Here is a 20537-nt window from a genome sequence, read left to right on the forward strand (position 1 = left end):
GTTTATGACTTTTCTTTTGATAACCTTTCTCCCCGCATAAATAGCTAATCAGAGCAACCACTTGGTATAAAAATACTCAAAAACTGTTCAGCAAGTAATTGACTTTGATTCATCATCCAGCGTCATCTGAGAAAGAGAGGAATCTGAGCTGATGATCCGGAATCGAGAGCGTGGATGCCAGAGAGCTTGCACAATTAAGCAATGTGCAGAAGGCGTACGTGTAAAGATAACGTGCATGTAAATTTTCCGTGGGCTAGAGTTCTGAAGGTTGGACAACCAAATCTTCATCTACGGACTGTCAATGATCTGTGGGCTGATAAGGCCACCTATTTATCTATAAGATGCACAACCTATATGTGTATTTCAAGTCTATTTGTTCATAGAAATACTTCTGCGTTCTACGGCCGAGAAACGCTTGATAAGTCGACCACTTAACTGCCTGTGCTGGACTTGACCAATACTGTTAAAAAGAGACGACATATTACGATGCCAAAGCATTAATTTTATCAATAGGACCATTTTTTTGGTAAAATTCAGGACTGAAAATTACATGTTTAGTGCATACGTAGGCCCAGTTATGAGTTCGCATCGGGTGACGGTATCAATACAAAACTCCCAAACATAATGAATACAATAAATACGTATGATGTGTTTTGACTTGGTCCGCGTACTCGAACTGTGTGTACATAGGCATCGCCTAGCAAAAAAGGGAACGTGCATTGATTGACCGTTCCTTGACCTGAGGGGTACAAGCACAAACCACAAACCACTTGCACACACCAAGAAAATTTTGTTTGGAACAATATTATTCAAATTTTAAAACGGGTTTCAACCTGCGTACCTACAAACACAATAATTGAAAAACAACGAGCAATATTGACGTCCATAGTCATGCCACTATTTATTTCCGTGATGTCATTCTCACCACCGCTATCTCAAAATAAAATGATCATTTACCCTAACTCTTCACTAACACTAATGATTTTATTGGAACGGTGAAATATTTTTTCGAAATAAAATAAGGATTCCAAAGGCCAGTCATTAACTGGAAATAAACCTGCGGAGACTTGCTCAATCTAATTAAAAGTAAAAGCCAAGATCCATGAGTCAACTTGGGCTGGGGATAAATTTAACGCTATGTAACTCGACATTGCAGAAGAATCTGGTCCTGTCCTGATTGGTCCAGTACTCACCGAAATTGCACCCCAAGAACCAAGCAATCCCATCTGCAACAACTGTACGCGTCAGTGACAGAAGGAGGTTCTCATGCAAAATGAATTTTCGCTCCCTAAATAATAATATTTCTGAAATATTTGTATTTTGTTCAATACGGAAATACGTATGAAGTCCATTTATTTATTGTCCATATGGAATATTCTGTTGACAAAAAATTGGCAAAGATTGAAACAGATGTTTGCTTTGTATAAAATAAACTCGCAGTTTTTTAGAGGATTGGTTAACTCTTACGTTGCAATGAACGCATATTAATTCCCATCGAGTTTCTCCAGACCGACCGACCCTGCCTCCGTCTTTGGACAACCTTCATTCAGATAAGTTTATAGGATAGAGAAATTAGGCAGCTAGGCAAGAATTGCATGGACGAGTCGCATGTTGTATTATGTATATACGAAGAACGAATTAAGAATACATAAAATTCCATTCATTTTCACACCACTATATAATTCTGTGCATATGTACATTAGGTGGACGTAGTGATTTTGGTCAACGTTACAAGGGGCTCCCCAAACGGAGGCGACGCAGTGTAACAAAGAATTCGGCTCAATACGTGTAAACATTATGTACCTCTGTAATATTTAATTGCTTCATGCAACGAGTGGCAGGTTGCAAGAATAATTTATAAGTTTCCGAGTTTTACATTTATAGTTGTTTGTACAAGGAATAAAAATAATGAGGGTGTCACGTGACAGAAGCATTCTACATATTTTGTATGACATTTGATACGGATTTTGATATTATTTCACTGAAATCATAATAATAATAATAATATATTTCATGCATTCGTTTTGACTTCGATGGGGTAGCACAGTCACAGTTTGGCTCGCATTACGTGTTAGACTCATCCTCAGTATTAGTGGTATAAGCACTAATTAAAATGACTTGGCCATTAGTGACTGCTACTGGTCAACCATGGCGGATCTTACTTGCTTTCAACAACTTACACAAACTTCGAACTTTGAACCCTTTGGATTTGGACACCTTCGATCATTTTTGACTTTGCGTCTTGTCGTGGATTTCCAGCTCTGCATTCATACCTCTGCTGCTAACTGGTTACTACGTACGTACATAATTCTTCAAGTCGATTACGTCCACAAAAGTCATATCATTCCGATCAGGATCATTTTGCATTAAGAACCTTTAAAACCGACCCCGAGTAATCCAAGTAAGATCAGTTCTCACTCAACTTTAGAGGCTACGGTCAGCCCCATTTCAGCAACGAACCAACACCAACACCTTAATGTGTAGTAAATAATTTGGAACTTTTCCATCCTTTCATTCACCACACAAACAAAACAAAACTGAATCGAATCTGAATCAACTCTGGAAAAATAAACAAAATTTAAAGGCTGATTTCACAACCCAAAATTTACAAAATACACACACGAGCATAAACGGTGCGTGGAAAGTTTTAGACAAGCAGCAGCAGGAACGTTGTTGCTCTCCTTTGATTCAGCCACCACGACAATTAATAAACAGTGCACTGACCAAGATCAAGAATTGCTCGTCCTTCGGTGTTGGTCGTTGCATCCTACGTCGTTTCACCATTTCAGTCGTGTCTGTCGTGGCGAAATTGATTTTAAATGGAAAAGGATCCTCCTCCTCCCAAGCTCAAATTTGAGCTTACCTTCAATCTGACTTTTCTGCACAACGTCTGCAGATTTTCCTCTCGAAATTGTGTGGAGGAAGAGTCCTTCTCACAAACCTCTGAAGGCTCACTTTTCCTCAGATGACTCAAAGTCAACAGCAACTGAGTAGGAATATTATTATTATTATTAATCAACAACCCTTCGTCGAGACCTCCTCGTCAGTATCAACAACGGTACCATCTCAACCAACTGCCTAGGAAGGAAGAAGACATAACAAATTTTATGTATAGTTAAGAACAAGTAGTTACCACATATTATCAGTCAAAATACGTTCAAGTCATCGAGAGGCATTTATTTTTTTAAGTCGTCGCCTTCATGTGAATTAAATCATAAGATCAGAATTAAGTCGTAGAGTGGGAGACAAGATGTGCATCCACTACAAAGTTCAAATGGGATTTATGGAATATCTTATCTCAATGTTTTGGTACCTCTGAACCAAGTCTTCTAATCTGATCTAATCCATTTTAAAACCTAACCCAACATATCAATAGTTAACCAATAGTTCTTCTAATTGTTAGCAAATATTTATTACCAGTGGAAATAGTTAAGCAACTTAGTATATAATTGTTAATCATCGCCATGTCACTGGATTTCTTGGCCGGATGTGTGGGGGGTAAATTGGCACATTAATCTTTAAGCGATTTTTTAACCAACTTTAGAAAATTTGTTTCATAATTTTTTTATAAAAACTTTTTAGGTGCTGCCGGGGTTATCGTGGGACATCCTCTGGATACTGTAAAAGTGAGCATCATTTTTCACTATTAAGCAAATAAAACCTGGTGAAGAACATGGATAAAAAGTTGGTCTGAGAACCCATTGAAAAGTGCCAATTCAAAGTCAAAGCTCATTCATAAGTATACACGGATATTGTATCGCAGTCCATGTAGCCAAGAGCACTTGGTCATCATGAGTGGTCAGCATGGACACAGTGCTTATCGCATAATAAGACACACTACATTCGGAATCTGTTATTTATTCCTCTCTTACGTCAAGCGACTCGTTTCATGGTGTGGGTTGAGAAATCTTATTTGCACAGGCATGCACGTTGATCTTCCAATACATATAAATGACACTTTTGGCTTTCTTATCTCAATTTATTCCATAATAGTTACGTAATGCGTATCATCACCGTCTCACTTTCCCCAACTGATCCCTTGTGAATTTGTTGTTGTTTTCGGAAACTTTTTTTATTGAATGAAGAATTACTTATTAATTATTGGATGGAAAATTAACCCCATGGAATAATTCTTATTGGAATTTGTATTAAGTATTTTGATGCATTTTTAGGTCCGCCTGCAGATTCAAAGTTCAGACAACATAAAATACAAAGGAACCTTTGACTGTCTCAGAACTATTGTGAAACACGAAGGCGTAAGCTAGCCAAAAATAAATAAATACGCACAGAAAAAAAAATCATTCATAAACTCAACAAGGTTTTGTATTTATTCAGTCACGAGGTTTGTACAAAGGAATCAGTTCCCCCCTTTTCGGAGTTGCTGGAGTAAACGCCTTAATTTTTGGAGTCTACGGTTCTTTGCGACCCTACGTTCACGGAGAACCCGGACATGGAGCGCTATGGGCGCATTTCGCTGCTGGTTCCGTGTCAGGGGCAGTGCAGTCCTTCATCGCGTCCCCAATGGAACTGGTCAAGACGAGAATGCAGGTCAACGAGTCTCAGGCCACCCCAAGCACCTCCTCCCCAAACAAAGCCCCCAGCTCGATGGAAGTGTTGCGATCCATCTACCAGAAGGAGGGTGGCCTCATACGCGGAGTATTTAAGGGATGGGGTGTGACCGTAGCCCGAGGTAAATAAGTCACAGGAATTTACTTTACTCTTTTTTATCACGATCTCTTAATAAATTTGTTAACAAATTCCAGAAATCCCAGGATTCGGAACATACTTTGCCACATATGAGGCCCTCACCACTCGAAGTGAGTACATTGTGATGGCAAAGCTTTTTGGGTTCATGATTTGGGTGAACGGCAGTATGTTGCTTTTGTTGATGATTGGATGAGTGAAATAATGAGCGCATTTGTCCCCAATGCCAAAGTCACGAAACAACTCCTCTCGCAGGTCAAGAAGTGGGCACTTTTGGAATGATGATGGCTGGCGGGCTAGCCGGCGTGATGTCCTGGATCGTCACGTTCCCAATTGACGTGGTCAAAACCAGGCTGCAGTCCGACGTGAGTGGCAAGTACAGCGGAGCCATTGACTGTCTCAAGAAGACGTACCAGGCGGAAGGCTACTCGGCTTTCTCCCGTGGTCTCGTCTCCACCGTCATCCGTGCTTTCCCCACCAACGCGGCCACCTTCACCGTCGTCACGTGGATCATGAGGTTTCAAACTTATTCCAAATCTATTTTTATTTCAAATTTTCTTTATATAATGAAGCCAGGCCACGTGATTTAATCTCCCTTCCTCTTATTCCAGATGGGCTGAAAGCAACCGGATTGACAGCGTGGAGGATGGGCGAGAGTACATCAAGGACATTCTCAGTGAATCCGCCAAGACCTTCGAAGGGTCGTTAAGACTTCCCCTGCCACATTACTACCTTTCCAGTACCACGAATGGCGACAGTGCCAACTTTTCACTCGCCTCCAGTTGCCTCAACCTCAGTACAAAATATGGACTCAACTCGCAACATTATTTCAACTTTTACGAAAGCCTGAGCAGCGGCAAGCAGGGCAGTGAAGAGCAGAATGGCCTCATTCGAGAGAAGTTCTCGGAAGCATTTCGAAACGAGAGAGTCACGGAACAGGCGAAGGCAGAGGCGGAGAGAGAAATCTTGATCAGGAATTTGACCCCATCTAATCCGGATACATCGAAGCCAACCGGTCCACTTCCTCTCAAAGTGGTCCAAGCTGGTAGTGTGGGAGAGGAATTCCAGCAGCAGCAAAAGTTGAGCCAAGAGGAAGACGTTGAGGTTGTTGGGGGTGCAGGAGGACACGATCCCAGCAGTTTTTTCGTCACGGATGATGGATCTCGAACCATTCTCATCCTAAACCTGGTGTGCAGATTGCAGTCCTTCATCCTTCACTTTTGGGACAATTTCCTTCCCAGAATTAAACTTTGCTCGTGTTGGGACGAACACTGCGTTTGTCTCAATTGAAGAGACGACAACAACACTTTTTTCCTTTCCCAGACGATTTAAATATATACGAAGGTAGTAAAGTGAATCCATTATGTAAGCTTATTTTTATGCTCGAGAGAGCACATTGATGCCACGCAGTTGACGCAGGTGTGCTGCTGAGTATACGACTTACGAAATTCTAATTTTCGGACGGGACTTTCATCAAACTTGTTCCGAGCTAATTAGCATATTGTGTTATTTGCTGCTACTTACTTACGTACCATTAAGATATTTTGTAAAACAAAACGCTGTTTTTTTACGTGATTTGTATGCAACATTTATTTGTGTAAATCTCATTTACATACATGGAGGCATGCAGTTCTCTAAATCGTATAAAAGTGTTTTGCTCTTTTATGAATAAGTTAAATTATGTAATTTCACTTAAAAATTGTCAAAAATATTGATGATGTGATGATGCCAAAAAGCTTGATGATAAATAAGCACAAGAAATCCGAATAAAATAAACACCTGCAGGAAAGCAAATCTATAAGCAACTCCAAAAACACTGAAATCAAAAGCTCGTGGAAACAATAAAAATGACTTCCTTTCAGAAGTTCTCTAGCCTGGAACAGCACTTTCTGTCCAAAAAATTCGTCATGTCATGGTCTTGAAGGGTGAGAATTACTCCTGGCAATTAACCCGTGCATCCCATAAATTCATTTCCTGTTGCTGCTTCAGCTTATGAGAACTCCTTTCCCTGTGACATAACTCGTGCAGATATTCCGTGCTCCACCACAATTACCTCCTCAGAGCTTTATTCGAAGACTGCCTCTCACCTTTACTGAAATTCCTAAGAGATGCATCATGCATAATAACAGCGTGCAGTGCATATAGCCATCCTCTCGGAATTCACTGCACGCCATGAGTATTTGTACCTCATGATGAGAGCTCCTCACCTCTTCATCTACGAGTCCAGCCACAGAAAGACGATTCTTGGAGCAGGCCAGGAGAGAAAATAGGCATCTTTTCAATCAGCTTTTGCTTGGCGTTCTCACCTGTGCCACCAGGGAAAATATTTCGAGGGTGCATTCAAAAACATTGATTGGACCGTAAGAAAAATCAACACTATGGAAAAGCTAGTTTTCACAAATCGAGAGTTAAAAGACTCGCACTTCCGGAATAATGAGCAAAAAAGTACGTAATTTAAGATGTATGCGTTGCACATATTTTGACTGAATCGTTCATGTTCCTGTGCATGTTACATACTTTACCAAGCACTGCACTAACAATGAGAAGTGAATTAACCCATGTGCATGCCACAACTTTTATTCCACCACTTGTTATACCTGATTTAACCAAGTAAAGCATAGCCAATGAGATTTTGAGATGCAATGGACGACTTGCCTGCTGCTCCCTTCTTAAACTTTTGGTCACAGCAGCATATGCCCAAGAAAGACAATCAGCATCAGCATCATCATCGCTTTATATTCAAATAAAATAGAGTTGGATTTACTCATCATATTATTATTATCGTGCTACACACAAACCAAATGCACTTTATGTACATTCATGGTCGGGTACCTTTCTTTTCTCTGGCTCCTCTACGCTTCTGTAGCAGGAGATCTGCTTAATCACTTATTTGTCTAATCTGGCTGGAGCAGGAGCATGACGATTTTAGATGTTCAGTAAGAATTCTTTGTGACTGGGTCAAGCCAATAAAATGACAAACTCTTAGGTTGTCAGTAATATCGGGTTCGAGTGAAATCAGTAAATTAGAGCGTTACATTTTTTTACACGGTGTAATTGGTACTTGTTACACGCAATTAGTGTCGTCCAGTAAAAAGTTCGTTAACATCCACCCACCAACCACTAACTATCAGCATTACGTGTACTGGAATAAATAAACAAATGAATACGGTGCCTGGTTAATATTGAGTGGTGAAGCTATTTATTAGTATGGTTCGTCGGTGAAAAGCAAGCGTGCACTTTCTCTCCCAAAAATGTCTCACCAGGGGTCGAGTCAAACTCCCAGCACAGAATTTCGACACCCAATGACCATGTCGGTCAACCCGAATGCCATAAATGTAGGAGGACAACCACAAAATCCGGGACTTTCTGTGGCCCCACTGCCAACGCACAGCGGCTCACATTCCAGTTCCAGCAGTACGAGCAGTGCAAATGATCTCACTGTGAAACCCGTTCGTCCCACGGACGTGTCCCGGCTAACCCATCCCGACCTGGTCACGCGAGTGAGAAAGCTCGAATCCGACCTAATCAAATTAGCATCAGACCACAATCACATGATCAGAGAGGCAAATCACCGGATCCAGGTCTTTATTTATTTATTTATTTATGCTGACAAAATTCACATCCAGTGTTACAGGAGTAAAATGCAAATCTTGTTGTTCCAGGGTCAAACTGTAGAAATTGCTCAAATGCGAACGACCATTGCCCGACTTGAAGAGGACAACGCGGAACTACGCGACCTTTGCTGCTTTCTTGATGATGATCGACAAAAAGGTCGCAAGTTGGCGAGGGAATGGCAACGATTTGGGCGATACACGGCCTCCGTGATGCGACAAGAAGTGGCTGCATATCAATCCAAACTTAGAGATCTAGACTTGAAGCAACACCAATTGGTCACGGACAACCAGGAGCTAAAAGTGTGTTGAACAGTTGGTTAAATTTTTGCAGATTGTAGAGATATTCTGTATTTGCAGGAGTTGTGTCTCTACTTGGACGAGGAGCGGTCCCAAAATTCGTGTGGGCAATGTGGGGCTGCATTCCGCCGAGATGACGGGGACGGGAGCAGCTCGACCAACCCCACGGAAGATTACCATCAATGCAATCTCACCAACGACTCGACCCTCAGCAATAATTCGTCCTCCAGCAGCACACAAGGAAATCTCTTGGATCGGGAGGACTTTACCCGAGAAAGAAATCTCAGCAGTACGTTGCATCCAATCCCAGCCAATTTTACTCGCGGCTGAAACCTCATAATTTCACTAAAACCATATTTCATTAGGTCAAATTGTGGAGTATGTGAAAAGGCTGGAAACTCGGGTTAACGAGCTGGAAAAACAGGAAACCGTCAACTGTCCTGAATCTGTCCTAAACGCATTGCAAGTATTGCAAGTGTGCCAAGGTAATTACTCTACAAATCAATTGTGGTATTACATGGACATTTACATAATAGGGTAATTTTATGCCTGCCTGCCTATTTAGGGCTCGAAGACAACGACATTGGTGACCAGGAGAAAGCACTCGTGCGACAAATGTGCAATGTATGTGCTCACATTTATTATAAATTCATTATGCATTTAATCAATTTATTTATTTAAACCAAATGTCTCTCCAGGTTGTTTGGAAAAAGTTAGAAGACAATCCGAAACTTTGATCCATTTTTCATCCGTATTAAAGGAGGTACGAAGGAAGATGTACAAAATATTTCATCAGTCGTTTACATGAGGACAAAAGGTGTTTGGAAATATCGAGCTGTTTCCTCTTTGACTAAATATATCTGGCTAATTGTATCATAATTGTTGTCAGTATTTATTATTGGAATGCATGTAGCATTGCAGGAATACACCTACACACATATATGCATACATGCAAGTATATGTATATGTTATGTACTTGTACATGTTCAGACGAGAGTAGTATTAGTAATTAGTATACATACATGGGAGTAAATGCCTACTTATATGATTGCAAAATTATTGCCCGATGAAATATTAACCTAACTTTGTTAGATAAGCTCGTATTTTTGTATTGACTGTCAGTGCGTTATATAAATAAGCACCGACAATGTTGTCGGTCAGCGGATAAAAACTGATATGGAAAATTTGTTTTTATGCATGTATTTTGTTGACCATCATACATAAACTTGAGCTTCACTTTACTCAAACCGAAACCACAAAACCGACAAACTGGACAAATCATGTTAAATAATGTTTATTGAAACAAAAACATGTTACACTTATTTGCTATTTATATTCTCATCAGAAATTTGTTCCAATGTAGAGATTAGATTGTTCAACCCGAAAATGTAGCCAGCATCTGGTCCTTCATGTTTCTTTTTGTCCAGTTCGGAGTACGTGGAATGAGCAAAGTCGATCATTGCTACCTCGACATCGACGATCATGCCCGATGAGTTATTCACGCCATCATCGACATCGTCGTCCCGGCCCTCGTAAGCAAGGAGAAGGGAACTCGTGTAGAATCTGAACGTGTCCAGAGTCAGCAGCACTTGGCGAAGCTCTCTTAACTTGCCCAACAATGTGTTGAGAGCGTCAACTCTGAGCCGGTGACCATTGCTCAGAAACTGTGTCAATCCATCATGGAAGCCGGACACGTTCAGTTTCTGCCCATAATATTTGTCTTGACAAACAAAACTACTCGATAAAGTTTGGTACACCTGCAAAAGTTAATTAAGGTGCGAGGTTTGTAGGGATTGTTTTCTAGCAGCTGCCAATTATGTATCTTCCAAATGTGTGTATATACATTGTCACAATAGTTTACGTTATCGCACCTGCATTCCACAAATCCTGACCCCCAGATGCACACTTGTTGAGTTTCCAGCTTTTGCACTTTTACTGCGTATTTTATCCTCAGATGCATCATCGCCATATTGTCGAGTGCCCATTTTTAAGTCAAGGACACAAGGATGTTCAAATCTTCGAGTTATGTTTTCCAGCAGGAGAAAGTCTGGCGTCGTCAGAAATAATTTACTCAAGGTCAATAAAAAGCGTCTTAAGATATGCTACCTTACTTTGAGGATGGTTCTGACTCTTGAGTTTGCTAAGCTGGCTTTTCTGACATTGAACTGCCCATGGATTGTGGAGAATTTCGGTGGGAGGGGTCCTACAACTGCTGCTACTATTACTACTCCCGCTGGTCATTGGAATTGATAAGGAGACGGAAGGACGTCTCTCCAATGCACTCGCCAGATTCCCATCCTGACTTAAATCCAGATCCGCTTTCTTCAATAAGCTTTCTTTACTATTGCCAAAGTCGGTTTGAATGTCAATGCTGCCAGATTTCTTGAGTCGGATACGTCTGCAGCATGCAAATCACTTACCACATTAATTTACAGAACAACCAGAAATTATTAATCTTTTCAAAATATTTTTTATACTGCGTACCGATTTCGTCCCCGTCTTTTTGTGGTGGACTCATGCAATTGATTTGTAGAAATTGATTTCGGTGCGTATGCATCCACTCGAATGTACCCATCCGAGTCTTCCACGAAACGCACCTGCATTAACACACGAGGAGTAAGTTAAGGTGGTCAACTGTGGGTATTCTATTACTTATTTACTTGAATGACACCCCGATATTCTGGCGTGAATGGTTTGAGACAGGTCGGCATCAGCTCATAAAACTGTAGTTCTCTCGCAATTAGAGGTTTACAAATTGTTCCTTCGTCCAAAATAAAAATGGACGAGTGGCCCCCCACTTGATGGAGAAAAGGTTCCAACTGTGACCCAATAATTTCTCATTGTGCTTAAAATATTGTGAGATTGTTAGAGTAAGACGGATATGAGTACACTATACCTCAATTTGGGTGAGTGAGAATTCTGTCTCAACTTTCTCATCGTGTTGAGTCTGAAGTACGCAAGTTGTCCCGATTGGTAGCATTGTGGGTGAGCGATCAGCAATTTTCAAACAATTTTAGTTGGAACAATTCTGTCTCTTTGATATCGGTTAATTGTACAAGTGATGAAACTACTTTGATTTGGTAGTGCACGCAGCGAAATTCAGCTCGGAAGTGAGCGAGGCCCACCACTTTGCTGTACACTCTTATAATAATATTTTACCAACAACAGCGTCAGAGTCGAATAATTACACTTCTGTGTTCGCATTGAACTGTTTTTGTTGTGGTCTAGACTTAATATAAGTATTTATGATGCTCCTCCTGACTGAGATAGGACGATAAGCGTGTAAAGCTTGTATAAACCCGAGAGGAGCATGCGAATAAGAGGATTATTTGGAACAGAATCAGATCAATGCAGAATTAGAATAGTTGGCAATGAAGAGAATCAGGACAAAAACATTGAGTTAATAAAATGTATATCATGCAAATGATATGGGTCTCACCAATCAACATTTAAAAGCAATAAATAATGAAGAAAAACATGCCGTTCTTCACGAACCGAGGACGAAACACGCAATCACACCACACAGAATCATTTATGCTGACTAAACAGTGAATATGACGACAACAACAACAATCAAATATACGCTTCATCGAATCTTAATGACATTCGAGAACAAAAAAAAGATGACGACTGCTTCTTGTAATTTGATTGTGTACACTATAATACGCTGATATAATTTAGCCACCGCATCTTTGTGGAAACCTGCATGCATTAATTAATTACTCGTTTGAACTAAACACAATCACTTTTTAAATGTCAAAGTCACCCACAATTTAACAATTTATTAAACGGTCGTTGCTTCGCATATTTTATGAGTAAACAGTTAATACCTGCTCGCTACAATAACGTTCTCTTTCACAAAAATAAAGACCAATTGATTTTCCATAGATTGAGATTGACTTTTTGACTACATAATTTTTCAGTGATATTTATTTACGAGACATTCCGTTTTCCAGCTCTGACTCTGCTTAAAAATGTAGAGGAGAGGATTGATGCTTATAAACTAGTAGTAGTATTTATATATACTGGGGTAGAACAATAGTCTTAACAAGATGTATCAGATAATAATAATAATTACATTAGAATTTGGATTGTAAGTAATAGCGTTGAGAGGTGGAATAATTATGATCCTACAATAATGTTGTTGATGGGGATGTGAATGAGTTTGACGAAAAATCCGATGAAACCCATGATGCAGAAACCGATCGCGGTGGCTGTAACACAAATTTATTTGATTTACAAATAAATAAGAGAATTTAATTGTTCTACTAAATCAAATACGAAAGACTCACCCATTGCGATTTTCTGAAATTCCTTTCGGTCCGGCTTTGTGCAACGTTTCACCAGCCGAAGAGAATCCTTGGCGAATTGACGCCCAGGCTCGACAAAGGACATGACTTGATCCATGACGTTGGTTGAGGTCTCGAAACTAAACAAGAAGCAAAATTATTATTAGCATAAGGAGTCCGTTAGTATAGAAAGTTAGTAAATATAGAAAGTACGGTGAAAGTTGAAACCATTCCTTAAAGTTAGTGAAAATTGAGAATCCATTAACCTTTTGCTTTTGCCAGAAATGAAATTGTATAAAACTTTTAATATTTGGTTATTCATGGAAAAATTCTAACACAATCTTTCATCTAATAATAATTAAAACCAAATTTCACAATTTCTCAAATACAATTTGAAAGTAAACAAGGAAGGACACTTATTGTAAATATTGTACTTAACTTCTACCAAGCTTACCTTTCTCAAAACTTGAAATGGGTTGAGGAAATGTCCGCAAAAACTCAATTAATTTCCAAAATATGTGGCGACACAAATTTATTGAGCAGAGAAGAAAATCAACCTTTCCGTCATCAAGTGGGATTCTCGAATGAATCGCACTTGCTTTGCTTACTTGCTCGTAACCTCTTTAGCATGAGAGGATCATTCACTTATCATGTACGCTAATACAGGATTAATCAACAAATCAAGTCAAAATCATACACATATTTTACGAATATTTCTAAGATTATAATTTATAAATTGAAAATTTATCTCAACTCATAATTTTCTCGACATGGTCATTGCATCAGCCAGTGACGTGTCAGCTTGTTCATCCAACTCACTTTCAACCGGTGTCCCGTTGTACAGATTACAATACATCTCTTTTTGCCATTTTGGTGTGTGGGGCGAAGTGGATTAAATAGTTGAACACCAACGCCACAGAGGTCACAAAAGACCATAAAAGATAGATGCTGTATCTCAAAAGAATGTCAATATGCAAATAAATGTGGCTACATATTTTTCTAAACCGTCCAAAATTATAGAGTTTATTTCTTCATTTGGTTTCAATACATGTGCATTCATTCCCGAGTTAAATTACATTTATTATTCTGCAAATAAATTAATTAGTTACTGCACATCTTTCTTTGGGAGGGGTTAAGGCTTCCAGTATTTTGTAATCATGTCAGCTCCCTAAAAGTCGAAATCAGAGAAAATATATAATACAAATTAATATAGGGAAACATTTTACAATGAAGCAAATATACCTTTTCTGCAATGACAATGGTCGGAGAGTTGGTATTTCCGACTGGAACAACGGGCATCACGCTGGCGTCCATGACTCGAAGGTACTGAATCCCATAAACACGGAGTTGGGAGTCCACGACGGAATATGGGTTATCCGCCCTTCCCATGGAGCAAGATCCCACAATGTGATGCAGAGTTATGGACAAATGTCGGGCGTAGCATTCCCAGTAGGCGTCACTTCTGAAGCGGACGTTTTCACATCCGGGGAAAACTTGGTCCGTGAACCTACCCCCAACTTGTTGGAATGCTGTCGAATTTTCTGTGAGTATACGAATGCACGAAGGTAATTACTTTTTGGCATGGAATTGGAGAATGAAGAAAGAAAGGAAAGCAAGGCAGATTTAAGACTAGGGAATTTGAATTAGCAATTTCGTAATAAATTCATTTTGCTAATTGCATCATCCCCACTCACCCACAATGTTCACAGCAATCTTCAGCCCATCCACGAGGACGTCGACATCTCGTTGATCCTCAAAGTAGTTGGGTTGGATGATGAGGGGTGCGGTGGGGTCATTGCTCTTCAGCTGGATGTAACCCCGAGCGAGGGGTCGACCAAGGGAGACGATTTGCATGAAGGAATCTCGACCCACGGCGTGCTTGTAGTATCGCGTGAGGAGCCCATGCTTTAGCCCAAATCCACGAGCAATGTCACTCGCAAAATTTTCCCCCACAGAAACTCCAATCATAATTGTTTGAATGTCCGGCCAGTCGCTCTCGTTATTCTGCTTGGCGTATTTCGTCGCATAAAAACCCATGGCTTGGGTGCCCGTTGTGGTCAGCACACCCGTCCCGTGAACCTATCCAACCAGGAGAAAAAGTAAGTCAGTAACTGTATCTCCCTCAAGGGCAGTAGTCCCGATCTATGTTTTACCAAGTATTCTGCAATCGATTGGGAATTGATGACATCCCGTTCAATCGAGAATGAGACAGGTTGATCAACAAAGAAGGGGCCAAGATAAGTGCTCATGTGATCCTACATCAAATTAATAATAGTTTTAAACTGCGGTGAAAGCATAAGATTCCCGTTTGGAGAAAGTATTAATACACATACATAGTAAATACACATGTCCAGAAATATACACAAAAAACAAATATTAATACTTAACACATATTTACTTTAATCTCGTAAACGGAGTTATTTTGCAAAATTTCCTCCGCATCTCACGCTCAAGGGAAATTAGCGAGAAGAAAACAGAAAGCAGGGCGGAGAAAGCAGAATAAGAAAACTTTCATACTCAAATTGTCATACTCGCGAAGTAATAAATTATTATACCAGTATTTCTGGTCATAACATTTTATACCTGAAGGTTTTGACCCACGCCTGGTAAATCCTGCTTAACGGGAATCTAACGATTCGTACAAAAATCGGTATTTTAATTTGCACTGGTACATTTATAATTTTTTTAAGCACTCACATTCAAAGAGTCCAAATGATCTTTGGGTCCAATTCCTGAGAGCAAGAGCAGTTTCGGTGAGTTCATGGCACCAGCAGACACGATGACCTCCTTGTTGGAGTACGCCCTCTTTTCATGCCCATGACGCTCGTACTCGACCCCATAAGCGCGATTATTGTTGTCAATCAGAATCTGTAACGAGCATTTTCATTGTTCAAAACTAGGAGAAAAAAATATGCTGTTCGCACCTTTTTGACAAGGGAGAATTTCCGTATAGTGAGAGATGGCCTGGTTCGAACGGAATTGATCATTGCTCCGTAAACGCCAAAACGACGCCCGTTCTTGATAGGGTAGAAAATGACGTCGAAACCTAAGTATTCCATTCATAAATATTTAGTAGTAGTAGGTAAACTACTTAATTGACAAAACACTTATAATTGTCTCACATACCGTCCGTGTATTTGCCATTCAAATCTGTTCGTGGATAACCAAGTTCTTGCGCCGCTTCTACAAATATTTCAGCCATTCCGACATAGTCCGGTTGCCTAATCGTAATTTCACCCCCTTTCCCATGTTGGCCATCTACAAATCAACATGAACAAATTCACAAATTCGATTTTGTTTTTGTTGAGATTTATTTTGATGATGAAGTGAAAGCGCTACACGCACTATTTTCCCAACGGCCTTCATAATTCTCCGATCTGAAATTGAAGCACGTGTTATCCAATAACAATGAATTATTTTCAAAGTGAAGGAAATTCTATGAGCTTTACATACTTCTTAAAGTACGGGAGGAGCGCATCGTAAGTCCAGCTATGAAGAAAAAAAGATTAGGTTAACAATTACTTCACGCGGATCATGGTTTGACATCGAACCTGGGATCACCGAGTATTTCTGCCCAGTTATCAAAGTCCTTGGGAGCTGTTGAAAGAAAGATTAACGTTTGGTGGCAACTTAATACGCTCTGCACGACGTACATGTTGACACCCTAACTTCCTGTAACCTCATAACATTTTACACAACAACTCAAAGTCTTACCTCCGCGTGATTGGATAAGGAAGTTGAGGTTGGCTGTTCCTCCTAAACCCTTCCCTTGGCTCCAGTGGCTCTTCTAAATACATCAATGATGACGAATTAATTTCACTTTCACGTCCCACAGAACGTGTAATAGTAATGATGACTTTGTAATAATACAAAGTCACTTAGCATCACGAGCATCGTACATTTCTTGGCAGAGCCCAACAACAGTGTTTCTGCGACACCGTTTTGTGATTCCAGTCAATCTCAGGGTAGCTCAGCATGAGGAGCGACATGGCAGGAATTTGTTGCCTGTGGAGAAAGCAAGCGTTACTAACTGACCCATTTTTTGTGTACCTCCAACTAACCAATCGTTCATTTCTCCCCCTGCCTCCAGCAAGAGCACTGAAAACTGTTCCGACAGTCGGGCAGCCACGGTCCCCCCGCCACTCCCACCTCCAACTATACACGTGCACCAAAGAGTCGTCCATTTATTAATGCATCATGGGGGCGCGATTCTTATATAAGAACAAGAATTACCAATGATAAAGTCAAAGTGGTCTTCCTCTTGACCCCAAAACGTTACGGCCGAGCTGCCCAGAGCATCTGAAACCCTGTCAAAGTTGGACCAACTTGAGAGATGCACACTGAGCGATGCCAAAACTGTGGTTAGGACTCCAATGGTGATCCCTACAAACCAAAATAAATAGCAAACTGGTTATGTAACTGGAGCGTGAGAAATACAGAGTTTGGTGACATGTGCAATACCCGCGAAGGGGTCCACGGGCGCGGGGGTGGGCAACATCGCGAAGGAGGGTTGTGGAAAACTATGCTCCTAGCAAAAAGTGAGTAACGGGATAGTTCAAAAGCAGTGACTCTGAATAGTAATACGAGTTGGAATTTTGGTGGCTATATGAGCGGACGGGATGATGAGTTTAATGAACCATTGGGCCGTGACGTCCAAAATGTAACAAAACCATGAACCACCGTCTTATTGCTTGATTAGCAATTATAGCAGACACTGTATATGAGCGGAGCAGGTGTGAGGGCCCATTGTTCTTCTGCTCTCAGCATGTTCCAACGCTGATTGGGTACCACATCTGAATATAATTGACTCTATAATAACTCCGTCCGAGATGTGTAACAATATTGTTTTGGCCCATGTCGCGCAGCGAGAATTTTTCCAGAAATTCTACTTTATAATCAGCGTCATGTACCTTTTATCCATAACCCGGAATCGGATAGATACTACGAAAAGTTATTTTTAGTCATAATTCATTCATCATCACTCATCAGGGGCAGTTAGAGTTCCACTGACATGTTATGAGCAGGATTTATGTACATACAAATGCACTACAGAAGCATAAAGTCTTATCCTCATAGGTACACATATCTGTAAGCATTGACTTTTATGAAAGCTAGATGAGGCCGTATCTGCCTCACGATCCAAATGGGATGGACGGACCCCAAAGGTAATGTGGAATGGCACACGAGGAGCAAGATTATTCGACACTTCGTCACAAGGGCGACTAATGTTACCTAGATACAGTAGTCAAGCAATCGTGGATAAGATAATCCACAGGCATGGATCAAACCCTCTAATTCTCAAGCAGATTTATTATTTGATGCTAAAAGTTTTGATCTTTACTAAGAACAAATTTGAATCTAAAATGGGAGATACTGACCCAACTATCACTGAAGAAGTGGTGCTTCAGGCATATGTCCTCAGCGAGGATACGCCCAGAGAGCCGCTGGAAAATGAGGGTGGAACGATTTGTAACCCATTTTTGATCAGGAACATGGGGTGTGCAAAGTGGCTCAAGATACCACAAAGTACATATTAACTTACTTACCACGTATTAGATACATACATATGCACTGCGTTGCTAAAAAATGACAAATTCAATCAGGTCGACTGATTGAGGAGGATGACCCAAAGTATAAGACCAACATTCTCGGAATTCGAAATTCTGGAGAGTTGTCTGGCCTTATCAACCACGGGCGAACGTGTTATGCCAACTCCACTCTCCAGTCATGGTTTCACAACCCGATCTTTCGACGGGCAATTTTGTCCATAGCAGCTGAAACTGAGAACCCGGGCAAGAAAGTTATCCTGGCCTTGCAGAAGATGTTTGCTCGTCTTAAATTCTCCATTTTCAAAGCCATCGATCCCGCAGAACTGTACGCAACACTGGATATGAATCAGACCGATGAGCATGACGCACAGGAATTTGCACTCAAACTCACCGACTTTTTGAGTGAGAGTGACGCCACTCTGAGGACCATTTTCGACACCAATCTCAACGGTTCCCTCCAGTACGAGCGGAAATGCTTGAGCTGTCAGGAGACTGCCGTAGTTAAGGAGAACTACTCCATCATCCGTCTCAACCCTTGCGACAGTCTGCAGCAAGCCTTGGGGGAAAAGCTGGAGGAGGAAAAGTTGGAGTATCGTTGCGAAAGTTGTGAGTTGGGGGTGGAGGCGAGTCGCACACTGCAGTTTCTCACCTTCCCACCCGTCCTCCAGTTTGAGGTCAACCGCTATCGGTACTGTCCCACGGCCCAGAGAAACATAAAGATCCAGAGCTCCTTCAACTTCCCCGACGTGATTGACTTTACGCCATACCTGGAACTCAAGGAGGGAGACTCGACAGAGAATAACAAATACACTGCATTCGCTGCCTTAGTCCACACTGGGTCAAGAGCTGACTGCGGTCACTTTGTCGTGAGGATAAGGAACCACACGACCGGCACTTGGCACCAATTTTCAGATGCAAGTTTGAACCAGTGGGACGCAGAGGAGGACGGGATGAACGCATCGGACAATGTTTACATGGTCATCTACATCCGACAGCTAGTTTTGACAGCCTTCCCGGACAATGACCTGACCACGTCTAACTCCGCAATCGAGGCTCGTCTCAAGACTGAGGTGGAGGAAGAGGACGAGTTGCTTCTTGCCAAGAAGAAAGCTGCTCACCATAATTTTATCCAGCGTTACAACCTGATTAATCTTGTAGCATCCACGCCTAAAATTGGTCCAGTGCGAGACTACTACTTCTTCTCAAACTGTTGGATTCGTGAATTTTTAAGAAGCATTGACTTTCCAGGAGACCTGATTCCTGTCAACAATCAGGTAATCGAGTTTAACAGATTTTGAAATAACTTGTACAAGTCTTAACTTTTCTCCCTCTTTAAGAGCATCATGTGTGTTCATGGGAAGGTCGCTCCTCCTAAACCCAATCCAACCACCGTGGCGTATAGGGTCGTCCCCCCAAAAATTGCTGTACGGAATGCTAATTTTAATTGAAAAAATCTGATCTATCTAATCTACAAAATTAAATTGTTTCCTATAATCAGGCGAAAATCTACGAAGTTTTTGGTGGTGGACCAGATTTACTTGTTGGTCGAAACCTTTGCCGACCGTGCGTGGACCTCATGAGAAAAAAGTTAGCCGAACAACAAAGAAAATCGGACGAGTTGGAGCAAATGGACACAGACGTTGAAATTGAAGGCATTTCTAATGATAAGAAAGACCAAGAGTTTTCCATCAACGTACGCTTGGCAAAGGTGGCTGGAGGAGATAATAAAAAGCCTCGCCAAAATGGGAGTCCTCTTCTCGTCGAGGGCGGCAGGACGCTTCAATGGCTGGTGTACCAGCTCGGTCTAATTCTGGACAGAAGCTGGCAAGAAATTTCGATCGAGTTCAACGGGGTGAAGCTGCTAGACCTGGACAAGTCAATTTCCGATCATGGAATTATACCTGACGCTGAAATTCAAGTCTGGACTCCTGACATGGACCATTATGACGACCAATAATTGCCCTAGGAATAAATTGCATGCTTTAGAAATATAAAAAAATGTATACGCTTCAAAAATTGCATACATAAATAGCCAAAGATTTGGCGACATGTATGACGTCATCCTGTTTTTTGCACTGCCGAAC

General features: G+C 41.0%; 6 protein-coding genes across 6 annotated transcripts; 4 read left to right on the forward strand and 2 right to left on the reverse strand.

Moving 5' to 3' along the window:
- The first annotated feature begins 2293 nt into the window (after positions 1–2293).
- Positions 2294–6568, forward strand: LOC110843771 (mitochondrial basic amino acids transporter). Its single transcript, XM_022089803.2, has 7 exons — positions 2294–3498; positions 3583–3626; positions 4173–4256; positions 4336–4690; positions 4764–4817; positions 4960–5221; positions 5316–6568. Exons 1-7 carry the CDS (start codon positions 3465–3467, stop codon positions 5992–5994), a joined length of 1512 nt encoding a protein of 503 aa, XP_021945495.1. The 5' UTR covers positions 2294–3464; the 3' UTR covers positions 5995–6568.
- A 151-nt stretch (positions 6569–6719) lies between these two features.
- Positions 6720–9790, forward strand: LOC110843049 (coiled-coil domain-containing protein 85C-B). The gene is made up of 6 exons (XM_022088961.2): positions 6720–8285; positions 8367–8618; positions 8676–8904; positions 8981–9100; positions 9181–9239; positions 9314–9790. Exons 1-6 carry the CDS (start codon positions 7956–7958, stop codon positions 9350–9352), a joined length of 1029 nt encoding a protein of 342 aa, XP_021944653.1. The 5' UTR covers positions 6720–7955; the 3' UTR covers positions 9353–9790.
- Positions 9791–9893: 103 nt separating this feature from the next.
- LOC110843048 (inositol hexakisphosphate kinase 1) lies at positions 9894–11987 on the reverse strand. The gene is made up of 6 exons (XM_022088960.2): positions 11512–11987; positions 11276–11434; positions 11100–11212; positions 10727–11013; positions 10487–10662; positions 9894–10372 (listed from the first exon to the last, which is right to left on the reverse strand). Exons 1-6 carry the CDS (start codon positions 11593–11595, stop codon positions 9935–9937), a joined length of 1257 nt encoding a protein of 418 aa, XP_021944652.1. The 5' UTR covers positions 11596–11987; the 3' UTR covers positions 9894–9934.
- A 1909-nt stretch (positions 11988–13896) lies between these two features.
- LOC110843967 (glucose dehydrogenase [FAD, quinone]) lies at positions 13897–17574 on the reverse strand. Its single transcript, XM_022090038.2, has 16 exons — positions 17366–17574; positions 17138–17287; positions 16966–17059; positions 16804–16909; positions 16619–16691; positions 16456–16501; positions 16358–16393; positions 16250–16281; positions 16031–16162; positions 15829–15950; positions 15602–15772; positions 15488–15532; positions 15058–15159; positions 14599–14983; positions 14147–14445; positions 13897–14072 (listed from the first exon to the last, which is right to left on the reverse strand). The coding sequence occupies exons 1-16, from the start codon at positions 17400–17402 to the stop codon at positions 14037–14039; spliced, it is 1866 nt and encodes a 621-aa protein (XP_021945730.2). The 5' UTR covers positions 17403–17574; the 3' UTR covers positions 13897–14036.
- A 693-nt stretch (positions 17575–18267) lies between these two features.
- On the forward strand, positions 18268–19377 carry LOC110843555 (ubiquitin carboxyl-terminal hydrolase 26). Its single transcript, XM_035847658.1, has 3 exons — positions 18268–18430; positions 18508–19319; positions 19366–19377. Exons 1-3 carry the CDS (start codon positions 18268–18270, stop codon positions 19375–19377), a joined length of 987 nt encoding a protein of 328 aa, XP_035703551.1.
- Positions 19378–19388: 11 nt separating this feature from the next.
- Positions 19389–20514, forward strand: LOC118432931. Its single transcript, XM_035848432.1, has 3 exons — positions 19389–19727; positions 19791–19877; positions 19952–20514. The coding sequence occupies exons 1-3, from the start codon at positions 19404–19406 to the stop codon at positions 20408–20410; spliced, it is 870 nt and encodes a 289-aa protein (XP_035704325.1). The 5' UTR covers positions 19389–19403; the 3' UTR covers positions 20411–20514.
- The last annotated feature ends 23 nt before the right edge of the window (positions 20515–20537 follow it).

This window comes from Folsomia candida, unplaced genomic scaffold (assembly GCF_002217175.1).
Source record: "Folsomia candida strain VU population unplaced genomic scaffold, ASM221717v1 Fcan01_Sc002, whole genome shotgun sequence".
Lineage (NCBI taxonomy): Eukaryota > Metazoa > Arthropoda > Collembola > Entomobryomorpha > Isotomidae > Folsomia > Folsomia candida.

Excerpts from the sequence above, each read along its gene's own strand:
- LOC118432931 (XM_035848432.1), top strand. The coding sequence starts at position 19,404 with ATGAACGCATCGGACAATGTTTACATGGTCATCTACATCCGACAGCTA. Across the intron at positions 19,728-19,790 it reads TGATTCCTGTCAACAATCAG|AGCATCATGTGTGTTCATGG; the intron begins GTAATCGAGTTT and ends TCCCTCTTTAAG. Across the intron at positions 19,878-19,951 it reads TCGTCCCCCCAAAAATTGCT|GCGAAAATCTACGAAGTTTT; the intron begins GTACGGAATGCT and ends TCCTATAATCAG.
- LOC110843555 (XM_035847658.1), top strand. The coding sequence starts at position 18,268 with ATGGGAGATACTGACCCAACTATCACTGAAGAAGTGGTGCTTCAGGCA. Across the intron at positions 18,431-18,507 it reads GTGGCTCAAGATACCACAAA|GTCGACTGATTGAGGAGGAT; the intron begins GTACATATTAAC and ends AAATTCAATCAG.
- LOC110843967 (XM_022090038.2), bottom strand. The coding sequence starts at position 17,402 with ATGTTGCCCACCCCCGCGCCCGTGGACCCCTTCGCGG. Across the intron at positions 17,060-17,137 it reads CCACTTTGACTTTATCATTG|TTGGAGGTGGGAGTGGCGGG; the intron begins GTAATTCTTGTT and ends GCACGTGTATAG. Across the intron at positions 14,446-14,598 it reads GATTGCTGTGAACATTGTGG|AAAATTCGACAGCATTCCAA; the intron begins GTGAGTGGGGAT and ends GTATACTCACAG.
- LOC110843049 (XM_022088961.2), top strand. The coding sequence starts at position 7,956 with ATGTCTCACCAGGGGTCGAGTCAAACTCCCAGCACAGAATTTCGACAC. Across the intron at positions 8,286-8,366 it reads AGGCAAATCACCGGATCCAG|GGTCAAACTGTAGAAATTGC; the intron begins GTCTTTATTTAT and ends TTGTTGTTCCAG. Across the intron at positions 8,905-8,980 it reads CCGAGAAAGAAATCTCAGCA|GTCAAATTGTGGAGTATGTG; the intron begins GTACGTTGCATC and ends ATATTTCATTAG.
- LOC110843771 (XM_022089803.2), top strand. The coding sequence starts at position 3,465 with ATGTCACTGGATTTCTTGGCCGGATGTGTGGGGG. Across the intron at positions 4,257-4,335 it reads CTATTGTGAAACACGAAGGC|TCACGAGGTTTGTACAAAGG; the intron begins GTAAGCTAGCCA and ends GTATTTATTCAG. Across the intron at positions 4,691-4,763 it reads GGGTGTGACCGTAGCCCGAG|AAATCCCAGGATTCGGAACA; the intron begins GTAAATAAGTCA and ends AACAAATTCCAG.
- LOC110843048 (XM_022088960.2), bottom strand. The coding sequence starts at position 11,595 with ATGCTACCAATCGGGACAACTTGCGTACTTCAGACTCAACACGATGAG. Across the intron at positions 11,435-11,511 it reads TCTCACTCACCCAAATTGAG|TTGGAACCTTTTCTCCATCA; the intron begins GTATAGTGTACT and ends ATTGGGTCACAG. Across the intron at positions 11,014-11,099 it reads AAAAGACGGGGACGAAATCG|ACGTATCCGACTCAAGAAAT; the intron begins GTACGCAGTATA and ends TGCATGCTGCAG.